The sequence below is a fragment of the Oryzias latipes genome, chromosome 21 (assembly GCF_002234675.1).
Source record: "Oryzias latipes chromosome 21, ASM223467v1".
NCBI classification, from domain to species: Eukaryota; Metazoa; Chordata; class Actinopteri; order Beloniformes; family Adrianichthyidae; genus Oryzias; species Oryzias latipes.
In genome coordinates, this window is record NC_019879.2 from 24,376,181 (window position 1) to 24,397,018 (window position 20,838).

General features: G+C 40.5%; 1 protein-coding gene across 1 annotated transcript in view; it reads left to right on the plus strand.

The window, feature by feature from the left end:
• The window catches only part of LOC101171453 (immunoglobulin superfamily member 3), a 115,570-nt gene that overhangs the window by 29,659 nt on the left and 65,073 nt on the right, over positions 1 to 20,838 (plus strand). The window contains exon 2 of the mRNA XM_023950580.1: positions 278 to 658. Coding sequence (XP_023806348.1) covers positions 278 to 658 — 381 coding nt within the window. The remainder of the gene's footprint in view (positions 1 to 277; positions 659 to 20,838) is intronic.

The following is a 20,838-nucleotide window of genomic DNA, read 5'->3' on the forward strand; positions in this document are numbered from 1 at the left end:
GTTGTACAAGCACATTGTTGTCCATAAGGTGAAGGGCTGAAGTGTAAGTGCTTGTAATGGCAGTGAGCAGGAACAAATGATGACTCTTAAAGAGTTGCCGGGATGTTGTGTGGTTAAAAGCTGTGTGCGAGTACAGGGTGCATAAACTCTGCCACTGATAAATATTTAAACTACAGTTTTGTAACCTGTGTTCTCCTTTTTCCCGTCTCCATCTTTCATCTTTCCTTCCCTCTTTCTCCCCCTTTTCTCTTCTTTTTCCACCTTCCCTTGTGTGCAGCCGGTGTTGCTGAGGCTCAGAGAGTGGTGACGGTGCAGAGTGGACCGCTGGTAAGGACAGAGGGCTCCCATGTGACCATCTGGTGCAACGTCACAGGCTATAAAGAAGGTCTGGAGCAAGATTTTGAGTGGTCCATATACCTCCCATCGGCGCCGGACCGGGAGATCCGCATTGTTAGCACGGCTCAGTCCAACTATGCCTACGCTGTGTACGCCGCCAGGGTGAACAGCAAAGAGATCTACGTGGAGAGGCTGAGTCGTGACTCGGCAATGCTCCACATCACCAAAGTGCAGGCCAAGGACCAGGGTGTGTTTGAGTGTTACACCCCCAACACTGATGGGAGGTTCCTTGGGTTCTACAGTGCACGCACCAACCTCACCGGTGAGTCTCCATACGCCATTACTGCTAAATGAATAATCAAGACATTAACCCTTAGTAGTCCAGGGCCTTTGTGAGCTCCTTTTTTCTGCTTGATATCAGTCTTTTTAGTACAACCCCAGCTTCTTTTTTCTTGACATGAATCTTTCATTAAGTTACGCAATAATTCCACAAAGAACCTGAAACTGTCCCAAAAAAAAAAAAACCTCAATTCAAAGGGGTAAATTTGGTCATTTTTCACTACAAAATGCACACGAATTGAGATCAAACAGTTGCATTTTATAAAAAAAAGATCAAACATTTAGAAGCAAAGCAAAAATGTATAAATTCACAAACAAAGCAAAGATGAGGACTGAATCCAAATAGCTTCTGTACCCCTCTGGCTCCTCCCTATTGGTCACTTGTTGGGGCATAAGAAGCTGTGGTGGCATCCGAAAGGATTTTAAAAAGGAGCCGTAGCAACTTAGGCCTTGCTATCCCTCCGCTGGTAGGGTGATCCGCTTGTGGGTAAAGGAGTAACGTATTTCTTCTCGTGGGTGGGTTCCGAACCACAGAAGTTTACATTTAAATGTATTTTATTAATCAATGTGACACTTAAATTATTTTTTGTTTTTATACGACCCTTTTTAGTTACAAAAGTTATGTATTTTGGTGATGTAGATGACTGGTTAAAATTGACGACATCAAATGGTAGAAACTTCAGAGTGTCAGAATGTGAAGACACGACCCCCCCCCCCCATATCTCTCTGCTTGGAGGGATACATTTACGAGTGGGGAAAAGCTGTAGGGGTAGGGAGGCAATTTGGATTCTGCCAAGGTCAAAACAATGTGAAATATGTCTAAAAAAGAACAGGCAAAGCTCCAAGGACTTATGTTTGTTTTAAACCAAAAAAGAACATTTTGCAAACGTTCTCTCTAAATTTCTCTATGGAAACTAAATGTGACTGGCAAACTCACCATTGTGTTCAGAGAATTCAGAAGGTTAAACAATAAATTAGACACCGCTGACCATCATCTAAAGCAGGTAAAGACTACGACTCTCTGTTTTAATGTAGCTTTAAATTCAACAAATGTGCAATCTTTATGAAAAGATGCCAGGAAATGTTTGTCATTTCTGACCTAAAAGAATCCTTATCTATGTCGTCGCTTCAGACATAATAATGTCTTCCCTCGTGGTTTGAACATCAACACACGGGTCCCAATTTTGATATTTGAGGCCATAAATAGTCCTCTAATTATTGTACCATATGTCAGTAAATGGCTTCACTGCTCTGAACACAAATCAAGTAAATTAAACATGAAGTGAAGCTAAATAAGACATAGTAGACAAAGTGAGATAATGAAGCTTTTAAATGCAAAATACTTCAGTGTTTAGCTTAAAAGGACTTTTGCTTTTGATAATATCGAGGAAAGATTTGTCTTGGAAGGTAGGGATTTTCTCACAATCCCTAAACTATGAATTTATGGGGTGACATTGTGAGAAATCTTGTGATTCCCACACCTACTCCCCACACCAGATGTGAGAAAAACTGCTCTGATCAAGACATTTTGTCAACCCCACTCCCTTTATCTCGACTTTGTTATGACTGGCTCTGGGTAAAGGTCTGTGTTGCTGTGGCTGTTTTTCAGGTTTTGTGTGTTGTGCACAAGTCAGAAGATTCTTCCACCAGCTTTGGGAGAAGAATAAAAATCTAGAAAATTCTGCAATTTTTACTTTAAGTGAAAGTAATTTGAGAAATAGGTAATGGTGATGGAGAGTCATCCCTGATGCTACGTTTACACCCGGCTTGAAAATCGTGTTCAAGATTCCAATGAAAAGTCTATGGCTTCACATACTAGGAAATACTACTAAAAAACTATATAGTGCACGACTATCTTGTGTCCTGGACACCACGCTCAATACTTTTTTTTTTTTTAAACTGCAAGCATCAAATCACAGATTTCACAAAGTAAAAACCTAATATATACGAGTATTTAACAAAGACTTTGATGAATACACCTTAATCTGATGAAGAAAACTTTGATGGATAATAAAAAAATAATTTAAATGGATATTTTCATAAACATTGTTCAAATGCAATCCATTGTGGTCCATATTTGCCAATCTAGTGTGCATATGCACACTGGTTTTTAGCAGAGACTTCTGGGAAATTTCTAGGGCACTCGATTTTGGAATTGTAGATTCGAGCACCCCTGCAAAATGGTGAACACACTATTTAGTACGCTAAGTTAGCAATTAGTGAAGGAATTTGAACAAAACTTATGTAAACACGCGTATATGTGCGTTTTAGGCTTCTGCGTTTAAAATTCTCGCGTTCAAGTTTTACGAAGTACGTTTTTAGGATCGTTTTGGGCTCTACCTAAAAGTTAAACCAGTTGAGCTTTAACCAAGTAGGGACTTGGATGTATAGGTGGCACCTTTTTTCAAAATAAGAAAGTACCAGCCAATTGAAAAGTGATCATGAAGGTTAAATTAATGATTAGGGTTTTTGCCTGGCCAGTAGTCTTCAGAAATTGTCATAGAGCAATAAAAGGAAAAAGTCTGGTGCAAGATTCAGGAGATTCAACACCAAGCCTCTTCCAACTGTAAGTCCACGCACTAGTAGTGGGTAACAGTCCATTGTGAACACAGTTTGTGTTTAAGAAAGCCCGTTGAGCGCGTTCTTAAACAGCCATCACATGCCTGAAGTGTACATTGCGTCATTGGCTTGTAATGAAACAGTGAGCCTGTTTACATATCCAGAAAAACTGGATATCTAAGAGTAATCAGACAATTGCAAACTGCCTTTGGAAATGCGATGTTCAGAAAATCCTGGTTTGCAATTCTTTGTCCTTTTAGCAGATTTATTTAGGAAAACGTATATTATGACTCAAGTTTCAAACATCCTAAATCCAGTACTTTAAAAAATGTTCTTTGTAAACACTCAGCTACAGCTATAACATCAGCTTTGCTAATTTGAGAACTAATATGTCTGGATAATGGACAGCACATTGCTGTTGTGCTCTATTTTTGCTGCGCAAGGAGGAAACAATGGTTTCCTTGGAAACACAACACTACCCTGGATCCCACATTTCCAATGTGCGACTTCCTCCATTTCCTGCCAATATTGGATAAAAAAAACATTGGATTATCTTGTTGACGTGATCACTTGAAAACTCAAATAATTAAAAGGAAAAATTGGATAATGTGATATTCGTTTGTAAACGAGTTCCTTGACGGATAGGAACAGTTTGATTCAGTCATTCAGGGCACAAAAAGGAACAGCTGCATCATTTGCTTTATTCGTGCAACGGTTTTGTTAATTTACAAAAAATGTATTATTCTGCAGGGTTCCTTTTTTTTTAATTCAGGCGGAACAAAAAGAGTTGTTACCACAAAATTGCACTCAGCAGACCCACAGCTGCTGAGACTTTTCTTCTGGCTCGCTCGCACTGCACTCATTTCATCTGTGACCAACCCACAATGAACAGCAGAGGTGGAAAGAAGGGCTTATTTAATAAAAGTACAATTCAAACAGTTTAGTGGAGTAGAAATCAGGAGGTTTTATGGATAAGACAAGTTTATATAGACATAATACGATGAAAGTGTTCGAGCTTTGAAAATTAAAATTCTATTTCTCATTGGCATTCATTGGTTTTTAGGGTCAGACAGATTTATTCGGTTTCTGCCGGTTGTTTGCCTATGTCTGCTTCCATCCTTTGACATTTTCCATTCCTGTGTGCACCCAAAGGTTTTTTCTGTATGCTGTTTTTCATTTAGTCTTTGTATTCTTGATCTGCACTTTAATGGACTCTTCCATTAGTCACGTCTCTCCTCTTGGTCTTGATTCGAGAAATACAAGGAGGCTGCTTTTGCGTAGGACAAACTTTATAATCCCTCATGTCAATTTCCACTGCAAGAGAGGAAATGACATGTAGAAACGGCTCTAAGTAACTGTTAACGTCAGTCTAGTTTCACACGATCCCATCTTCTTTGGGAAAAACTAAGCTCATCGTTTCTTACAGACACGTATTGCCTTTCCATTGATTCCATTTTTTCCCTCAGGCTGCCTCAAACATCCCCAGTTTGTTGGCAGGATGAGTGACTGTTTGGAAGTTCTTCCTTGTTTCACTCCATTTTCAGACTCGTTTGGACTCTGCAAAAGGCGGCGCCGGAGCCACAGCTGTCATAGTTTGGGATTTCATTCTCTGCATAACTTCAGACTTTAATCCCTCACACAGCTGACCTTCCTTTTGAGGCCAGGCAACTCGAGTGGCAGTTATTTGTGTCCCTGTCAATAAATTAATGTGACATAAGTTGAAAAGTCATCTGAGTTGGACTAGGAAACATTTTCGAATAATAAATTCAAGTGGGTTAAACTGTTTCAGTTGAGCTTTTTGTTGTCATGCTAACTCTGCCCACTGATGCTGTTGGGAATTTAAAGTATTCTGGCGTTTAAACCTTTGAATAACGTGCTTTTGAGTTCCAGTTTGAAAACTGAAGATCCGATTTACTGATTGGTTAATTGTGAGTAAAGCTTAAAGGACAAAGACTTTCAGGAGAAAATGGTTGTGTGCTTTTGGTCCATTCATCTTCTCAACCCGTTTCATCCCTTTTGGAGTCACGGGGTTGCTGGAGCCTGTCCTGGGCACTGTTGGGCAAAGGTAGGGTACACCCTGGACAGATCGTCATTTTGTCGGAGCACCACACAATCAGTTACACACACATTCACACCTAGAGTGATCTATTTAACTGTGATTCACGTTTTTCTCAGCCAGGATTCGAACCAGGGCCTTCTTTCTGTGTGGCGAGAGTGCTAACCACTACACCACTGAGCAATTTTGAAGTTTACCAAAGATTGAAACAATCCAAAGTGTTGCTTATACACCAGAACAGGCAACAACATTAAAACAAATAAAACAAAAGGCTGCATAACAGCAGAAGAATATTATGCATTGTTGTATTATAACATTTTTATGGTGCTTCAGTGACTGCTGGTTTGGGCTAACATGGAATCTCTTCCCACCTGGTCTTCAAAGAATTTTAACGTCTGTAAGGACCTACAAGAGTGTCTGACTCAAAGTCTTGAGGGCCGACCTCATGCTGGTTTTCCAGAAATTCTGCGTCATGTACTGCTGATTACCTGGATCAGGTGTTTTTAGTCAATAAGGAGCTTCAACGGCATGTTGGTTGGAAAACATGTAGGACACTGGCCCTCAAGGCCTGCAGGTTGACACCCTAAAGGTACAAAATTGACTAGAGCTGCTTTTCAAAATAAAGTTTTAACATATTTTTTTAAATGTCTTTAGATATGTCTGAGGACAATGAGGGGATGTTTCTGTAGCTTTGTCCATACGTTTTTAGCTGCTTTTGATTTCTCAATTTAAAAAGTATATATGAAGCTTACATTTTGTAATTACTCAAAATATAAATATTTGTAAAAAAAAACAAAAAAAGACTATTGCAGTTTCTGTGCTGATATGCCCTCTCCTGCATGCATAACGTCAAGTGGGCTCAAACCTGCGTGAGCGCACGCTCCACATATCCAGGAACAGGCTCTGACCCAGAAGCAGAGAAAACACAAGGGACTGAGTGTCTGTCTTATAAAATATAGTTTGCAGCTTTTATAAAACAAGCTGCATAGTTCAAACTCCTTGCTTCACATTATTCAGTTGATCTGAACTAAAATATTTCAGATTTTACATGAAATATAAGTCATTGTGAAGTTGCACAGCTGTGACTTCAATTAACTGTCCTTTAGCATACTGAGTGTACATATATAAATCCACTTCCCGGTCTGACAGTGAGTCACTTTAGTTTTGATACTTTAGTGCAGTCACGTTACAGTTAACTGTGATCCAGAGAAACGGTCAACATTCCTGCTGAATATCTGTTGACCTGTCTTGAATGAGTCTTCTTCTGTGACTTGGATGCTTTTCGGTGTCCGCTGTCAGCTCTGAATGTGGAGCAGGGCTCGGCTGCAGGTTGCAGGGCTGCTCAAAGCACGTTGTATTTATAGATCAGTGTGTGCGAGTGAGAGCTAGACGGTGCTTGAGCAGAGGTGTTGAGGGGCGCAATCTGAGTTTCTCCCTGTGTCTCTAACCTGTTAACCCAGTTTCAAAGGTCAGAGGTGCACAGTGGGGTCCCTCCCATTTATTTAGCTTTGTCCCTCCACTGTGACACTAGTGCTTGTATGATCTCCAGGCAGCTGCTCATCACTACAGACCCTTTTCATTAAACGGTGGCTGGTCTTTGCTCCTTCCTGCCTCCCATTTTCTCCTTTACCTTCTCCTTGCTGTTGTGGGTTTACCTACATTCATCAGTGGTGCCACTCTCTTTAATTTCCTCTCACTGTGCAGGATTAAAACCTTTTTGCTGACATTCCCTTTGAGGATATGTGCTTCAAAGGTGATGTTTAAAGACAGCCATTTGCAGAAGGTACTAGGAAGGAAATTGAGGGGGGTAAGCAGGCGAGACCCACCTGAAATGCCTGCGCATCTGCTGCTGGTTGGGTAATGGTGGAAGGTGGAGCAGCCTCTACCTTTAATGGTCAGTCAGTTAAGGCTTTGGCACATCATCCGTTTTATCCAGCGACGCCTTTCTTAACACGTGGCATCTTGAGGGGAAGAAAAATCTTTGTTGATATCTGTTTTTGTGATGAAGGTGATGTCCATCACCTTGATTAGACAGTAAGGACACTAGTTCTGATCTCAATTGTAGTTTCTCCCTTCAGGGGTCGCTGCAGTAAATCCTCTGCATCCATTTAACTCTATCTATTAGGGCCTTATGAGTGGATATGGGCTGTTTAAGGGCGAAAAATGGCCAAACCTGCATGAGGCATGCAGGTGTCCTGCAGGAAATATCAAGGTCATAGACTGCTTGGTGAACCCGTAGAGCGAAAGTGTTCATGTACATTTTTTCTACAGGTTGAAAGTAAGGGGGAAATAGGCGAGACGCAGACATCCAATTTTTTTTAAGTCTCCCTGCACACTCTGCAAGGTGCCTGCTACTGCTGTTCTCATGATTAACTCGCTCCTTGCATGCAGCCTGACTGTTAGAAATGAGAAAATTAGAAACCGTGTAGTTCGTGTGGACATCCCACAGGTGTCCTGCGGCCACTTATGTATTACCCGCCCACCCTGTGCATGCAGCTTACTGACGACTACAGTGCAGCGTAAAGGGCCACACGACACCATTACCCATATGTCAAAAACATAATCTATACAAATACTTCACGATAGACTAACCCTACAAATGGTAATGGTACCTTCTATATGCATAGAAAATAATAGAACAGGGTATGTTCTACTATTTTTACCCAGATGGGTGCATGTGAGTAAAGCTTAATGCACTCCAAGCTAAGGTCATCTTTCATACTTCTTTCTTTGGTCACTCTCTGGGTTTTTGGCCTGCTAATTCAAATCTCTGTATTTTTCACAATTTTTGCTGTTAACATGTTCAAATCATCTCAATCTGATTTACCTGTCTGTATTTTTAAAATACATGACACTTCTTCTGATGTACTTATTCTTGTCCAACTTCGTCACGCCCAAAGAGAACCTCAACATCTTCATCTCTGCTACCTCCAACTCTGCCTTCTGTCTCTTTACTCAGAGCCATTGTCTCTAAACCAACAACATTTCTAGTTTTACCAATCGTAAATTCCTTCTTCTTTACATCCACCCTCTGTAAGCGTGTTACCTTCCTTTGATTCCTCTCATTTAGTGTTAGATTTTGGGATTTGACCAACTCTTTAGCCGCCCTTTCAGGGCAAACCTCCTCCTCTAGATTTCCTCCATCTGCTCCGTGCTCTAACCACAGTGTCATCTGCAAACATCTGTGTCCGTTGCCATTTCTGACCTCATGGGGGGCCGTCCAACCTTTTACAGGTCTCAGCTATTTCTTGCACATTTCCAACGTTATATATATCATATAAAACCACAGCTCCTCTTTTAACAAATGTCTTTTAACAAATGTTAGATAAAAAGTGTTTTATTTAAGATAGTTTGACTGTTCAGAATTTTGTTTGTTATTACATCTCTAAGCGGATCTGTCCATGTTAATGCAGTGTTATGCAATCACTCCATTAAAAAATGTTTAAAGTAGCTAGCCATACATTTTAGGAATAAATAATTGCTTCTTCCAGAATTTGGTTAAAGTAAATTTTCTTGTGCAGCTTAGTATCTAATGTGAAACTAAAGCTTCAGTCACAGTTGAGTGTGTGCTGTAAGATGTTCAACAACAATCCTGTTTCTGCTAGAGTGCTATTTAATTTTTTATAATCTTTACAACAGTTTTGTTATTTTTTGTTATTTAAATTAGTTTAGGTTTTTTTTTTTCAAATGTTAATGTAAATTATAATTTCTTTTTAAGTGGAAGTACTGTTGTTTTGGTCTCTTGTGCAGCTTTTTTTGTGCTTGCATTAAACCATCACAGCGGATGTTGCAAAACCCTTATTTAGTTAGAATTTGGGTGTAAGTGTTTGACCTTTAATATTTACTAATGAATTTTCTTATATTTTTGATTATGATATTATTTTCTCAGAGTATCTGACCTGTTTGCTTTGGAGCCTTTTGAACCATACGCTGCTCACAGTTCCTCTGTGCACAAATCCATTGTCTTAAGCTGGAATCCCAAAAAGCTCTGTTTGTTTTCCGCTGAGTGCTTGTTTCTGTGCGCTTGCTTGTGTCTGTGTTTGACTTCCTCCTACACATCAGATTGCAGAAGACAAGTACAACAGCCTGACATGGCCACCATGGCTGTCCTTATCCTACGCACCAGCCTGTATGTAAGCATGTCCAACTGCTAGTAGAACAGCGAGCCCTGGATCTGCTGTGGGATGCTCAGAGCGGCCTCGCTGCACTGCAGGAGTCATCATACTGGCGGATACATAGATCCTCCACATTTGACCTTCAGTTACTCAGAGTGAGGATCAAAATTAGTAATTGATAAGACACTTTTGTCCAAAGCAACCCATACAAAAGGGATGCATTTAAGTTCCACTCTAATCAGATTTTGATCTATTGTAAAAGCGTTCCCAGTGGTCTTTTATTTATGATTACCAGTATGCTGTTCTTAGGCAAAATTAAAATACTGCCATTTTCTAGGACATAGTTTTAGTAGTAGATCATTAGAACTGCGTGAGCCTGCCTTAATTTCCCGTCATCCCTTTGTTTACAACACTAGCTTTAAGCTCCGCACACCCCAATTTAACATTACAGGTGTAACAACAAAAATGGCGACCAATATTGGAGCTATCCAGACGCCTGCTTGGATGAGAAGGACAAAGGCATGCATGGATGATTTTGTCTGCAAGTGGATGCATTAGAATGGAGTGAAGCAGGAAGCTTGTGGTTTGTAGGGCCTACATCGCTGCTGCACGATATGAGAAAAAAAAGAGATATTATTAATCAATATTGCAATGACAATGTAATTTGCGATACATGAATAAATAGCAAAACTACCAATGACATCATTTTTATTTCACTGCAACAGTTTAATTTAAATAAGAGTAACCCTAATCTACATATGAGGCGAGCATTTAGCATAAAATGGCTCCATCTGATTGGTCAAATGCATAAATGGATTTATTTGATTCGTTAACTACTTCAAGCTGCCATAAGATTGTTTCAGCACATTTAAGGTAACCATTTATTGCAATTTTCGTCGTCTTTTGTAATATGTGTATTGCACATCTTGATATCACGATAACAATACATTTGTGATTTATAGTGCAGGCCTAGCTGCATGCTTTTTCCAACAGAAATGCAATTTTTTACCTTAATTTTTTTTACAAGTATCCTCCAATATGAGAAAAATACTACAAAAAACATGTTGAAAACGCCTAGATCATGATTTTCATTGGAGTGGGTCTCTAAACGTACAGGAAAATGGTGTTGGGTTACTATAAAGGCATCAGTAAACAGACCTTTAAGTACAGACGTTACAAACTTTAGCTCTGTTGCTTGTGATGAAGACCTTTATTTTGAAACCTGAAAAGGCATTCTAAGATGTGACAATTGGAGAAAAAAGGAACTTTAAAGGCCTGTTCACACCGGGACGAATTTCGCCGGCGATTTTCGCCGACGGTTAACGCATCGTGACTAAACAAAGGGCACCAATGAGAGTGTGCACACCGAGGCGAAAAAACGGCAAGCGCCAAAGCGTCAAAAAAAAAAAAAAACGCCTCGGGTTCGTTTTTTTTTTCGACGCGTCGCGTCGAAATCTATTCGACCAATGAGAATGGCGCTTTTGCACACGTGTCTGGAGCTTCTGAAGTTACAGTAAAACACAACTTGGGGGCGCTCAAACACAAAACTGCCTTGCTGAGCACACATACCAGCGAAGAAGATAGACGCCAAGTAGCGTCTACACTGCCGCGAAGAAATAATGACGGACATTCTTAAATATCCCCTTACCAGGTACCAGTTGGAGCTACTGGTGCTTGAAATATTCATGTTTTCTTTGTATGATTCTGACAAGCGCGTAAATACTTGCTCTCTTCTTCTGAGTGAAAAGCGACTTTAAGAATCGTAAAGTTGCGCAGCGCCACCTTGTGTACAGGAGTATTTCTGTTTACATTAAGCGCCATCTAATGTCAGGGAAGGAAATTGCATGTTCGCTCGGCTCATCGTCAGCGAAAATCGCCTGGGTGTGAACACAAAAGACGTGGCGAAAAACGCTGGCGAATAACGCCTGGCGAATATTCGTCCCGGTGTGTACGGGCCTTTAGATCCCACTCTAATAAATATCTTGTTTTTGGTGTTTTTTGCATATTCTTGTAGCATTTTTGTAATGATGGAGGACATATGTCAGGAAATTACGATCAAAATTGCATTTCAGAGGATTTCTTTATTCAAAACAAGCAGGCTTACTCCGCACCAGCAGTCCCGCCCGCAACTTGGAGGTGAATTTTTTTATGTATTACTCCCGCTCTACAGAACCTATGTCCTAGAAAACGACACAGGTTTTTTATTTTTGTCTAAGAACTGCATAATCATAATCAAAAGACCACTGGGAAGATGATAGGAGTGGGTCTTAAAGAAATTCATCTTGAGATATATGTGGGGTAGATGTTTCAAATGAGAGAAAGCCTTGAGAAAAAGAAAACTAGAGCAAGGATGGACGGCATTTGGTGAAAGTGCCAATAAACTTCAAGCCCTCCAATTTAGTTGGTTTCACCTCCTGGGGATTATGACCGCAGAGCCACTTGAATTAAGTTCATAGCGAATAGTGTCTGATGTGGCCCTTAAGGTTAATGTAGTCACCAACTATCATCCAAGTCAATAAAAAACAATTTTCCAGCAAAAAATGATGAGACAAAGAGAGATGGGAAGAAGAAAATGCTTTATCAAAAACGGAAGTGTTTCAATTACTGGTAAAAACAGCCCTTTTTTTTAGAATTAAGCACTGAAAAAAATTCCACTTAGCAGTGAGTCATGCTTACTTTTCGAGAAAAGAACAAAAAAGGTTTTTTCTAATGTCATTTTGGCTTGTATTTTTAGTTTTTTTTCCATCTTGAAAGAAGTAAAGCCTCCTTGTCTCAGACGAAGCTAGAAATTGCTTCTGTTTATGGTATCAAAACATCATAATCCTGCATGGAAATGTTTTTGTCAACTTGCAGCCTTTTGTGCAAGTTTTTGTTGGTCGGCAAAGGCGGGAGTGGCCGAAGGGTTTTCAGCGCTGTGGAGATTTTCCACAGTTAAACATCATTCTGTCAGTGGCTGAATCATGCTCGTGCTGAGATCAGCAGTGTGAGTGTGTGCGTGTCTGATTTGTGTGTCTTCGGGTTTTTCTTTTTCTCAAGAGAATTGATGTGGCCATGGTGCACTCCTCTACTTTACTTAATGATACAGCCCAATCGGGAGACATGTCATCTCACATTCTGTGTGTTACGCTGAGTGACACGGGGAGCCCACCCCTGATTTTTCCCGCTCTCATCCACATCTAAATGCTGCTCGCTTCATCAATCCTGAGCTTCTAGATTCGATTTCTGGACCCCACATTGGCGCCCTCAACCGGTGTTGGTCATGCAGGTATATGTCTTTGTCAATACGGTCGATGCCTGAGCCCACATCCCAGGAGAGAGGCTTCAAAGTACAGCAGGGAAGGATGTGGTGATTAAATAAGTGTAGAATGGGGGGAAAAAAGGGGGAAATAAAAGGGCCATCTTTTAGAAAATGGAAGAATAAAGTCTTACATTGAAAAAGATGTAAGACGTTCCAAGATGGGGTTAAAATGTTTGGGCGAAAAAGGGTTGTATATCTTACTCCCTTCGTATTGATTGGAAGTAAAAGTCAGTGGAGTGTTTTGTCTCCATTTTCACCGAAACTTAAAAATGTTGCCCTCCCTTTCCCACTGGCCTCGGCATCACCTCTTGTTTATTTTATAATTCCATTTTTTTTTTCTTCCTGACATTTCTGTGCGATTGCGCTCTCTCAGACTGGCTCAAAGCTGCAGACCAGGCAGGGCTCCAAATGGAAAGAGATGTTATCAGTGTGTCGAGCTCGCCATTTCCTCGCAAATCTCATCTACTTTAGTGGACACGGATTTCTGCCAGGAATGCTACAGCTACTCTCGTCTAACGTACATGGACGCGTGGGAAACGTGGGTATCAATAGAATATAATCAACGTGCACAGCAAAAAATAAAGAGGGCTATCTATTGAGTTCAGAGGTGGTGTGTATACTGCCAAACACATTTGTGTTGATTTTCAATGTCGCCACTCTGTCAATGTTATGAACCAACTCTAGTATGATTACAGATTCTTTTTTGCCATACGTCTTTGTTTTAAGTAACAAATAAATTTCACAAACTCTGGTTCTGTCCTGGAGCTGCAGCAGATCTCGTTTTTAAAATAAAGTCATAAAGGACGTTTCTGTCGGAGTCAAAAGACTTGGATCCAACTTAAAAAAAGCAAATTATTCAAAGTGGTCCTAAAAACATTTAAAAGGGGTTGCGGTAAGTCTTATTAAATATTTTGATATTAACAGGACAATCCTGACTGTCAAAGAGATTTGTTGGTTCAGGAAACTCCTAACAAAAAAGTTGTTAAAGTGGAAAAACTTCTTGGCTTTTATAAAACCCATTTAAAATGATTTTCTGGTTGTTGATAGGGAAACCTAATATATGCTTGCCTTTCCCAAAATTAATAAAAGCCGCTTTTTGGACAACCACTTTAGACTATGGACTCGCTCTACAGATTAATTTACCTGTCAATCAAAGAAAATTTCACTTTTAAAGGGGCACTTTTGAACTGAAATATGAACATTTTGTACAATATTCCCAACTTCTCTGGTGCTTAAAGTTGTATAACCCTATAAGGCAATAAAAATTCACTTTCTTGGCAGTGGTCATTTCACTGCAACAGTTTAAATAAAAGTCAACATAACTTCAACAATTATACTGCATGTTATCTTAATGGGGGTTGGGAAAAAGCACATCATAAAACCTGACAAACACACCAAAGAGCAAGTATCTACCTTTTAGCTAGTACTGGCTAAAAGTAATATGGACAGCAATTAAGAACAATATAGGCAGTGTGTTCTTGAGAAATTTGAAGGGTTTTTCTGTCCATGCATCCATCGTTAGAGAATGTTTTACTATTTCACGGTAAGGAAAACCAACATTTGACACGTGCACTGATATGTCACCTGTTTTATTGAAAAGTGTCTCTGAAGGTGAACTACTAGCAGGTATGCAGAGATACTTCATACAGAGCTTGTTTACATGCCGGAATGTGAATTGGTGGAGTTTTCACCGTGCCAAGGGGTCTTCCTCACCGTCTTAGTGTGGACAGTAAGTAGCTACAGAGCTCAGTCTCTACAGTTTGTGACAGATGCATAGCAGAGGAGATAGTGAGTGGGGCTGTCTTGAAAAAACTGCCCAGTGTCTTGTGCCTCCGTCAGGGAAGCATTGGGTTTCAAGGTAACCCTTTATCACAGTTTTTGCCGTCTTATGCGATAGGGTAATCGCACATGCTGAAGTCGCAATGATGCCAGGTCTAGTATTAATTTGTAAAGCTTCTCAAATAATTATTGTCCAACCATTTACAGTAGCTGAATCCAAATCAAATGACTACTACTTTCCTTCCCTTAGCACCCCCACCTGCCCTTGAAAGGAGGAGTTAAGGGGTAGGACTAGAACTACAATCATCAACTCAGCACTTCCAGTTAATTCCAAAGTTACTTTGATCTAAAGCACTGCTGATCAGATCTAGCTTCAAATCTATTTAAATCAGCTTTTATGTGTTAAGCCCCTCATTTACTGTAAGGACAAAGAGGAACAACAGACGACAGTTAAGATATTGGAGAAACGATCTGATTTCTCTCCCGAGGAGAAAGAGGACCAAACGTTTAAACTTCAGAAGCACTGGTAGTACTCACTCAGATTCAGATCTGCAGATAACCCACTAGAACCTGACATCTAGATGGAATTGTATGGCAGCATCTGAAAGCAGTGCAATTAAATCTGCTTTTTTTTCCATCCAAGAGAAGAAAAATATTAACACTAAAAATGAACAAGCAGCATATTGGAAGTTTATGTCTAAAAGTGTTTTGTTCTCTGATTATTATAGTTGCATGGGTTTGTTTGAACATCTCTATTGAATTATTTTAAATATGATTAGGCTCAGATTATTGAACCCCATGGACCTTTCTGACCTCTGGAAAGGAATAAAGCGCTTATTCTTGGTTAGACAATTGATGCTTAGGTGTATGAAGCAAGGTATAAAGCACAAATGAAAATTAGAAGGAGCAACATTTCCAGAAGAAAGTGCAGGGTCGAATGCTATATTGCTGAATGAAAATGAAACCTCAAGGGTAATAATTGGCAAAAAAATAAATAAAGAAAGAAAGAAATGATTAAAGTTGACTAAATAAAGTGTAAACAGCACAATAACAAAAAAGATATTTTTGTGAAAAATGCCAGCGCCGGGTATCGAACCAGCGAGCTTCTGCACCAAGGATTCCCCATGTTTTTCAATGGAGGGAAAAATCCTGCAAATCCTGAAATATCTTGAAAAGTTCAAGGATTTGAAGGACCAAAAGTCATAGCTGGAAAGCAGAAAGGGGTGAACATTTTAATAGTTGAATGGTTAAAATAGGTTAAAAATTGTAGAAGGAATTAAGCGGCAAAAATGGCAGAAGATACTATAAGAAATAAATAAAGAGAAACAGGGAAACGATGGGTCGAATGCTTTATGGCATTTAACCGTATGTCCAGTTTCCATGCGGTTTGGGTTATGAAAAAAGTTGTTACATGCCCATCTCACCCTCAACCTCACATTGCTGGTGCAACAAAAATGGCGAGCAATACTGGAGCCATCCAGCCATATGGTTATGAGCCAGATACCAGCTCAGACAAGGAAAACAAAGACGTGCTTGGATCTATTTGGTTACAAGTGGGTGCGTCAGATTGGAGCAGAATTTCACCGTAGTGCGTCCTTTAAACGGCACCCATCCAGTTGACTCGATTAGCCCTTGCTTACTTTAAGGGACCTGTTATGTATTCTTGTGAGACTCGTGGAGCCCAGCCGCAGTGTGAATTCATCATGAATATGGATGGAGATGCGTGTGCTAACAAGTGTTTGTGTTATTACATGAGTTGGGGAGTGGAAATTGCAGGGTAATAGGCTGGAGTAGTCATCCAGTCTTGAGCAGTCACACAGCTGCTGCATTGTTTGATGTTCACTGCTGCTTAGCCTCATCTCGGCATAAAAGGGGCAGAAGGCTTTTCCTTGTTCAAACAAACATCTGCTAATTCCTTCTGACACACACTCGCCTTGCCATCACACTCCCTTTGAACATTTATATTAGGTGCTCAAAGCACACAGACCTTTGTCCTTTTCCCCTTTACTTTTTACCGTTATTTAAGCCCCTTCAGACACATTAACAGAACGTTTTTTATCATTATAAGTACTTAACAATTAAGAACGCTGTCAAAAAATAACAATGTGTGCTTCACTCATTATTTAAGTCATCAAAAAAGAGGAAAACTTCACTGCTTGAAGGCTTTCATAACTCGCATTGCCTGGCCCAGCTGTGATGGCTGGTGCTTTCCCACTTACTGTTTATTTCAAAGTGAAGTGCAGTACAGACCTTCGTCCATTCTTAGGGATTTGACTGAACACTTCCCAAATTCAAAAGACTGCATCGTGTAAATGTCACCAAGTGCAAAAGGTTTTGGACTCACTGGAAGCTGTGTTTGGATGGGAAAAGTCTGAGCAGATCCCATTGAATCAGGAAGCAGGATAGGATGAATGTGAGTCCAGGAAGTTTTCTCTAACCACTATCTTACTGATAGTGAAATGCAAGTTAGGAGGAATGGTCAAAAGAAAAGATAAACAAGAGATAAGTTTAGAGTCCAGTTGACCTGTTTTTTTTCTTTCTGTTTTTGCTTTAGTGTGAGTCAGTGATCTGGGAACATCTGAATTGTTTTCCAATGATGGTTTCACTCCACTATGATGTTTGGAGCAAAAGTGGTCTAAATTATTGAAATGCTAGACGTCCATTACTTCACTTTGATGTTGTCACATTGTGCTACTCAGCATCAAGATTCTGCTAGATGAGATTTGGTTGCCTTCAGGCACTTGTGATGAACCAAAAAGTTCGGGACTATCAAACTGAACTGATTATGCCATTTTTAGCCGAAATCAAAAAAACCTGTGTCGTTTTCATAATTTCTGGACATAATTTCTGTGGAGTGACAGTAGTTCATTACAAATTCCCCTCTAAGTTGAGGGTGGGAAAGTTGGTGTGGAGCAGGCCTGCCCCCACTTCCCATCATACATTTGTTTGCATGCCCTCCCACTATCTTACAGCCCCTTACAACCCCAAGCTAACATTACTGGTGCAATGTGAGTAAAATTGGAGCTATCCAGCTGTACAGTTTGGATCCAGATACCAGCTAAGGAGAGGAAAACAAAGACTACAAGCACTAGAATGGAGTGAGCATATGGGTTACCGTTGAAGGTTCTATATCACGTCTTCAACCTTTTTTCAATTACATTTTTCCTTCGGCCCCTGATTCATAGTGATTTGACTAAGGAATTACTCAGAAATACCATTTCAATCTTAATTTTCTTTATACATGCCGTTCATAGGAAAAACGCCACAAGAACATGTTAAAAACACCAAAAGCACAATTTTCATTGGAGTGGGTCTTTTAAAAATCAGTGATTAGGCAAGAAAAAAAAGAGATTTTTTGTTAAATCCATACGAGTCTATCCGTCAATCAAAAATGCATTGTCAATAATGCAAAAATTTAAGCTATAATATTTTCTAAACAATTGATTTACCACCTCTCTTTACCGACTTATTGTCATGAATAGGAAGGTTGACCAAAAAGTAACTTTTGCTGTAAAGTTGATCTTTGTAATATAGGAATCGATGAGAATTGGCTTCATTTTTTTAAACATTTGTAGAACTGGAATATTTGGTGTTTCCACGTGGGGTTAAACTCAAAAACGAAAGGTTGCGTCCCCGCTAACACTTTAATAGCGCCTGCTTTTTGACATACCGTAAGACTTTTCTACATCGGTTTTGCACCAATAATCAACAAATGGCTAACGTAAAGTTTTGCATCACGGCGCAAAAGCCGCTTTTCCATCACAGATTCAGCTGATTTACATTGATTAAGTAAGCAATTTACTACTGTGTAGTGTTGCAAATCAGTGCAAGGCTGCTTTTCTGTGCATCATAATCCGCTGGAATTACGTTAATTGCGTAAAACAAATGTAGTTACGAGAGTCGAAAGAATGTCAACACAAAGAAGACGTGGCTGCAGACATTAACGGTCAAGACTTGAAGTCCCCCCATATCACTCAAAAAAGTGTTTTATTTTAACTGGCAACCCTAACAGTTGTAGTTTTTTTCTCTCCCATTTTAAGCTTTAATGAAAGTATAATTTCTGCTTCGGACCAATGATGTCAGACGCCATCTTGCCTGCAGCAAGGTCCATTTTGTCAATACTGGACCTAAAGCTTAGAGGCTTTTTAAACCCTGCAATCCATTTGTACCAAGCTGTACCAACAACGTGATCGGGGGTCATCCTCAACTCCACTTTAAATACTCTTTACAATCTGCGCCAGTCACCAAGGACAATGTTTTTGATTTTTTACTCCTATGAGCCTTGAGTTGCCTCACGGGTCATCAACTCCCAGTTTTTAAATTGTTTGGTTGTCCTAACTAGATCTAGTCTGTTCCATCGGGGATTCTGGACCTTAATGAGTTAATATGTCCTATTTCCACTGAATGCATACCAACAGGAGAGGAAAGAGGGGCATCAACAACTGGCTGCACTGGTTAAAACTGACCAAAAAAATCCATATAACGAAGGGCTTTATGGCAGAAATGTGAGAAGTCCTCAGATTCTCGTGAGTCCAAAGTCACATGTCGGAGAGCGCTTCCCCAACGCGGCATCAGCATCATCACACCCACCTCATTAGCCTCATTATTTGATATGAGAAGCTGAGATTTGGTTAAAACGTCTAATGTAATGAATTCGAGTGTGGGCTGTAAAGCCAGCCAAAGGCTGGTTTAGAGTGGTGGTGACGAAGTGAAATGAGAGTACAGAAGCCCGAGAGGTGAAGCTCATTTAGAAAATGCAGTAAGCTGATGACTCTTGCGTCGCATCTCAGGGACGTGACCCTCTAAAATCAGTTTTTATGATTTCTAATATTGCCCACGTGCTTGAACTAATTTAAAAGATTTACAGAGGAATAATCCTGCATGCACATACCACTCACACAGAGGTGGGGCAGCTCCTCCCTCCCAGCTGACTGCGGGGCAGATGACAGACATATGGTGCCACCTGTGCCCTGCTGCCGGGGTGGCAACTCCGGGGTGTGAACAAAGAGAATCTCGTGTGTGAGCAGGGTGGGGCTGGATTGGCATAATTATAATTCCCCTCAGTGCTGGCAGCTCAGACAGACAGTTGCTCCCTCATCAGCTGCCCTGTTGGATGGATGCCTGCTGATTGAGCGGCGCTCTCCTCCCCTTTCTGTACCCCACGCTCTATTTTCATTGTGCTTCTCTATTATTGAAATAACAAATGCCCAGCCGCCTGGGCTCAGCACCTGTGACATTCAACCTTAGCCTTGCCCCTTGTTCTGATACCCCTAGATTTCCTTGCTGTGTGTTTGTACTCTGGGTAAGCATGGAAATGCCCTTTTTCAGGCTGTGAAGTATGTGGAAGTTTCCAAAAAAGCAGGGCTTTGTAGTCTGATGAAAATGCAGGGATATGCTTTAAAAGGCTTGCACACACCTACACCCGCACAAACACACAGAAATGGTCAGATGGCTGGGGCTATAACTGGTCTTATCCTCAGGGAAGACTTAATTGGTCGCAGTGCTTTACCATCTGGGGCTACAGTGTTGATGGAGGAGAGATGAAGGGAAACGGTGGGAGCTCCTGTACAGAGGAGGGGGAAAAAGAGGAGAAAAGGATAGATGTGCGATTCGAGGACAGAGCTAATTAGTATTAATATGTACCCCTCCACAATTATTGCAATCACTACATACTTGATAAATGCTGTTTATAAAGCTCAAATGGGAGGGTGCACAACTGATTGCACATGATGTGTCTGAGCGTGCGTTCGCCTGCAGGTAGGCGAGATTTTTGGGCAGCAGCATCAGTGTGTTAGTGGATCTGGGATGTGTCCTTTGTGCACTGATGCTGGCAGCCAGAGCTAAACCCAGTACATGTGTTAACAACCTCCATGACACTCAACAGAGAAAACAAACACACCTACACACAGGTTGTGTCCTGCTAGTTCTCTCCATGTGGGGAAATGGAAAGAAAGGTGGATAAAGTTGTTTTAAACTCCCACTCTGTTCACCTTTAGATCTATTTTAAAAGTGCTCCAAAAATTACGATTATGCCATTTTCAGCCAAGATTTAAAAAAACGTGCATCGCTTTCTATGACATAGTTTCTGCAGAGCGGCAGTAGTTCATTCTAAATTTGCTTCTGCAGACCCTTTTCCCCTCCCCATTGCTGAGAGCTCTCTCTTTACTTGCTCTCACACGAGTTGACAGCTCCTAACGACCTCAATCAATGCAGATGCCATTTCGAACGAGGAAACGCAAGAAATTAATGGTTTCATTTCTCTGCAAGTGGATGCATCAGAATGGAGCGGAGCAGGTGGCTTGTAGCCCGCCCAGTGTACTTTCTGCGTAACAAATTGTTTTTGTTTTAAAACCGAA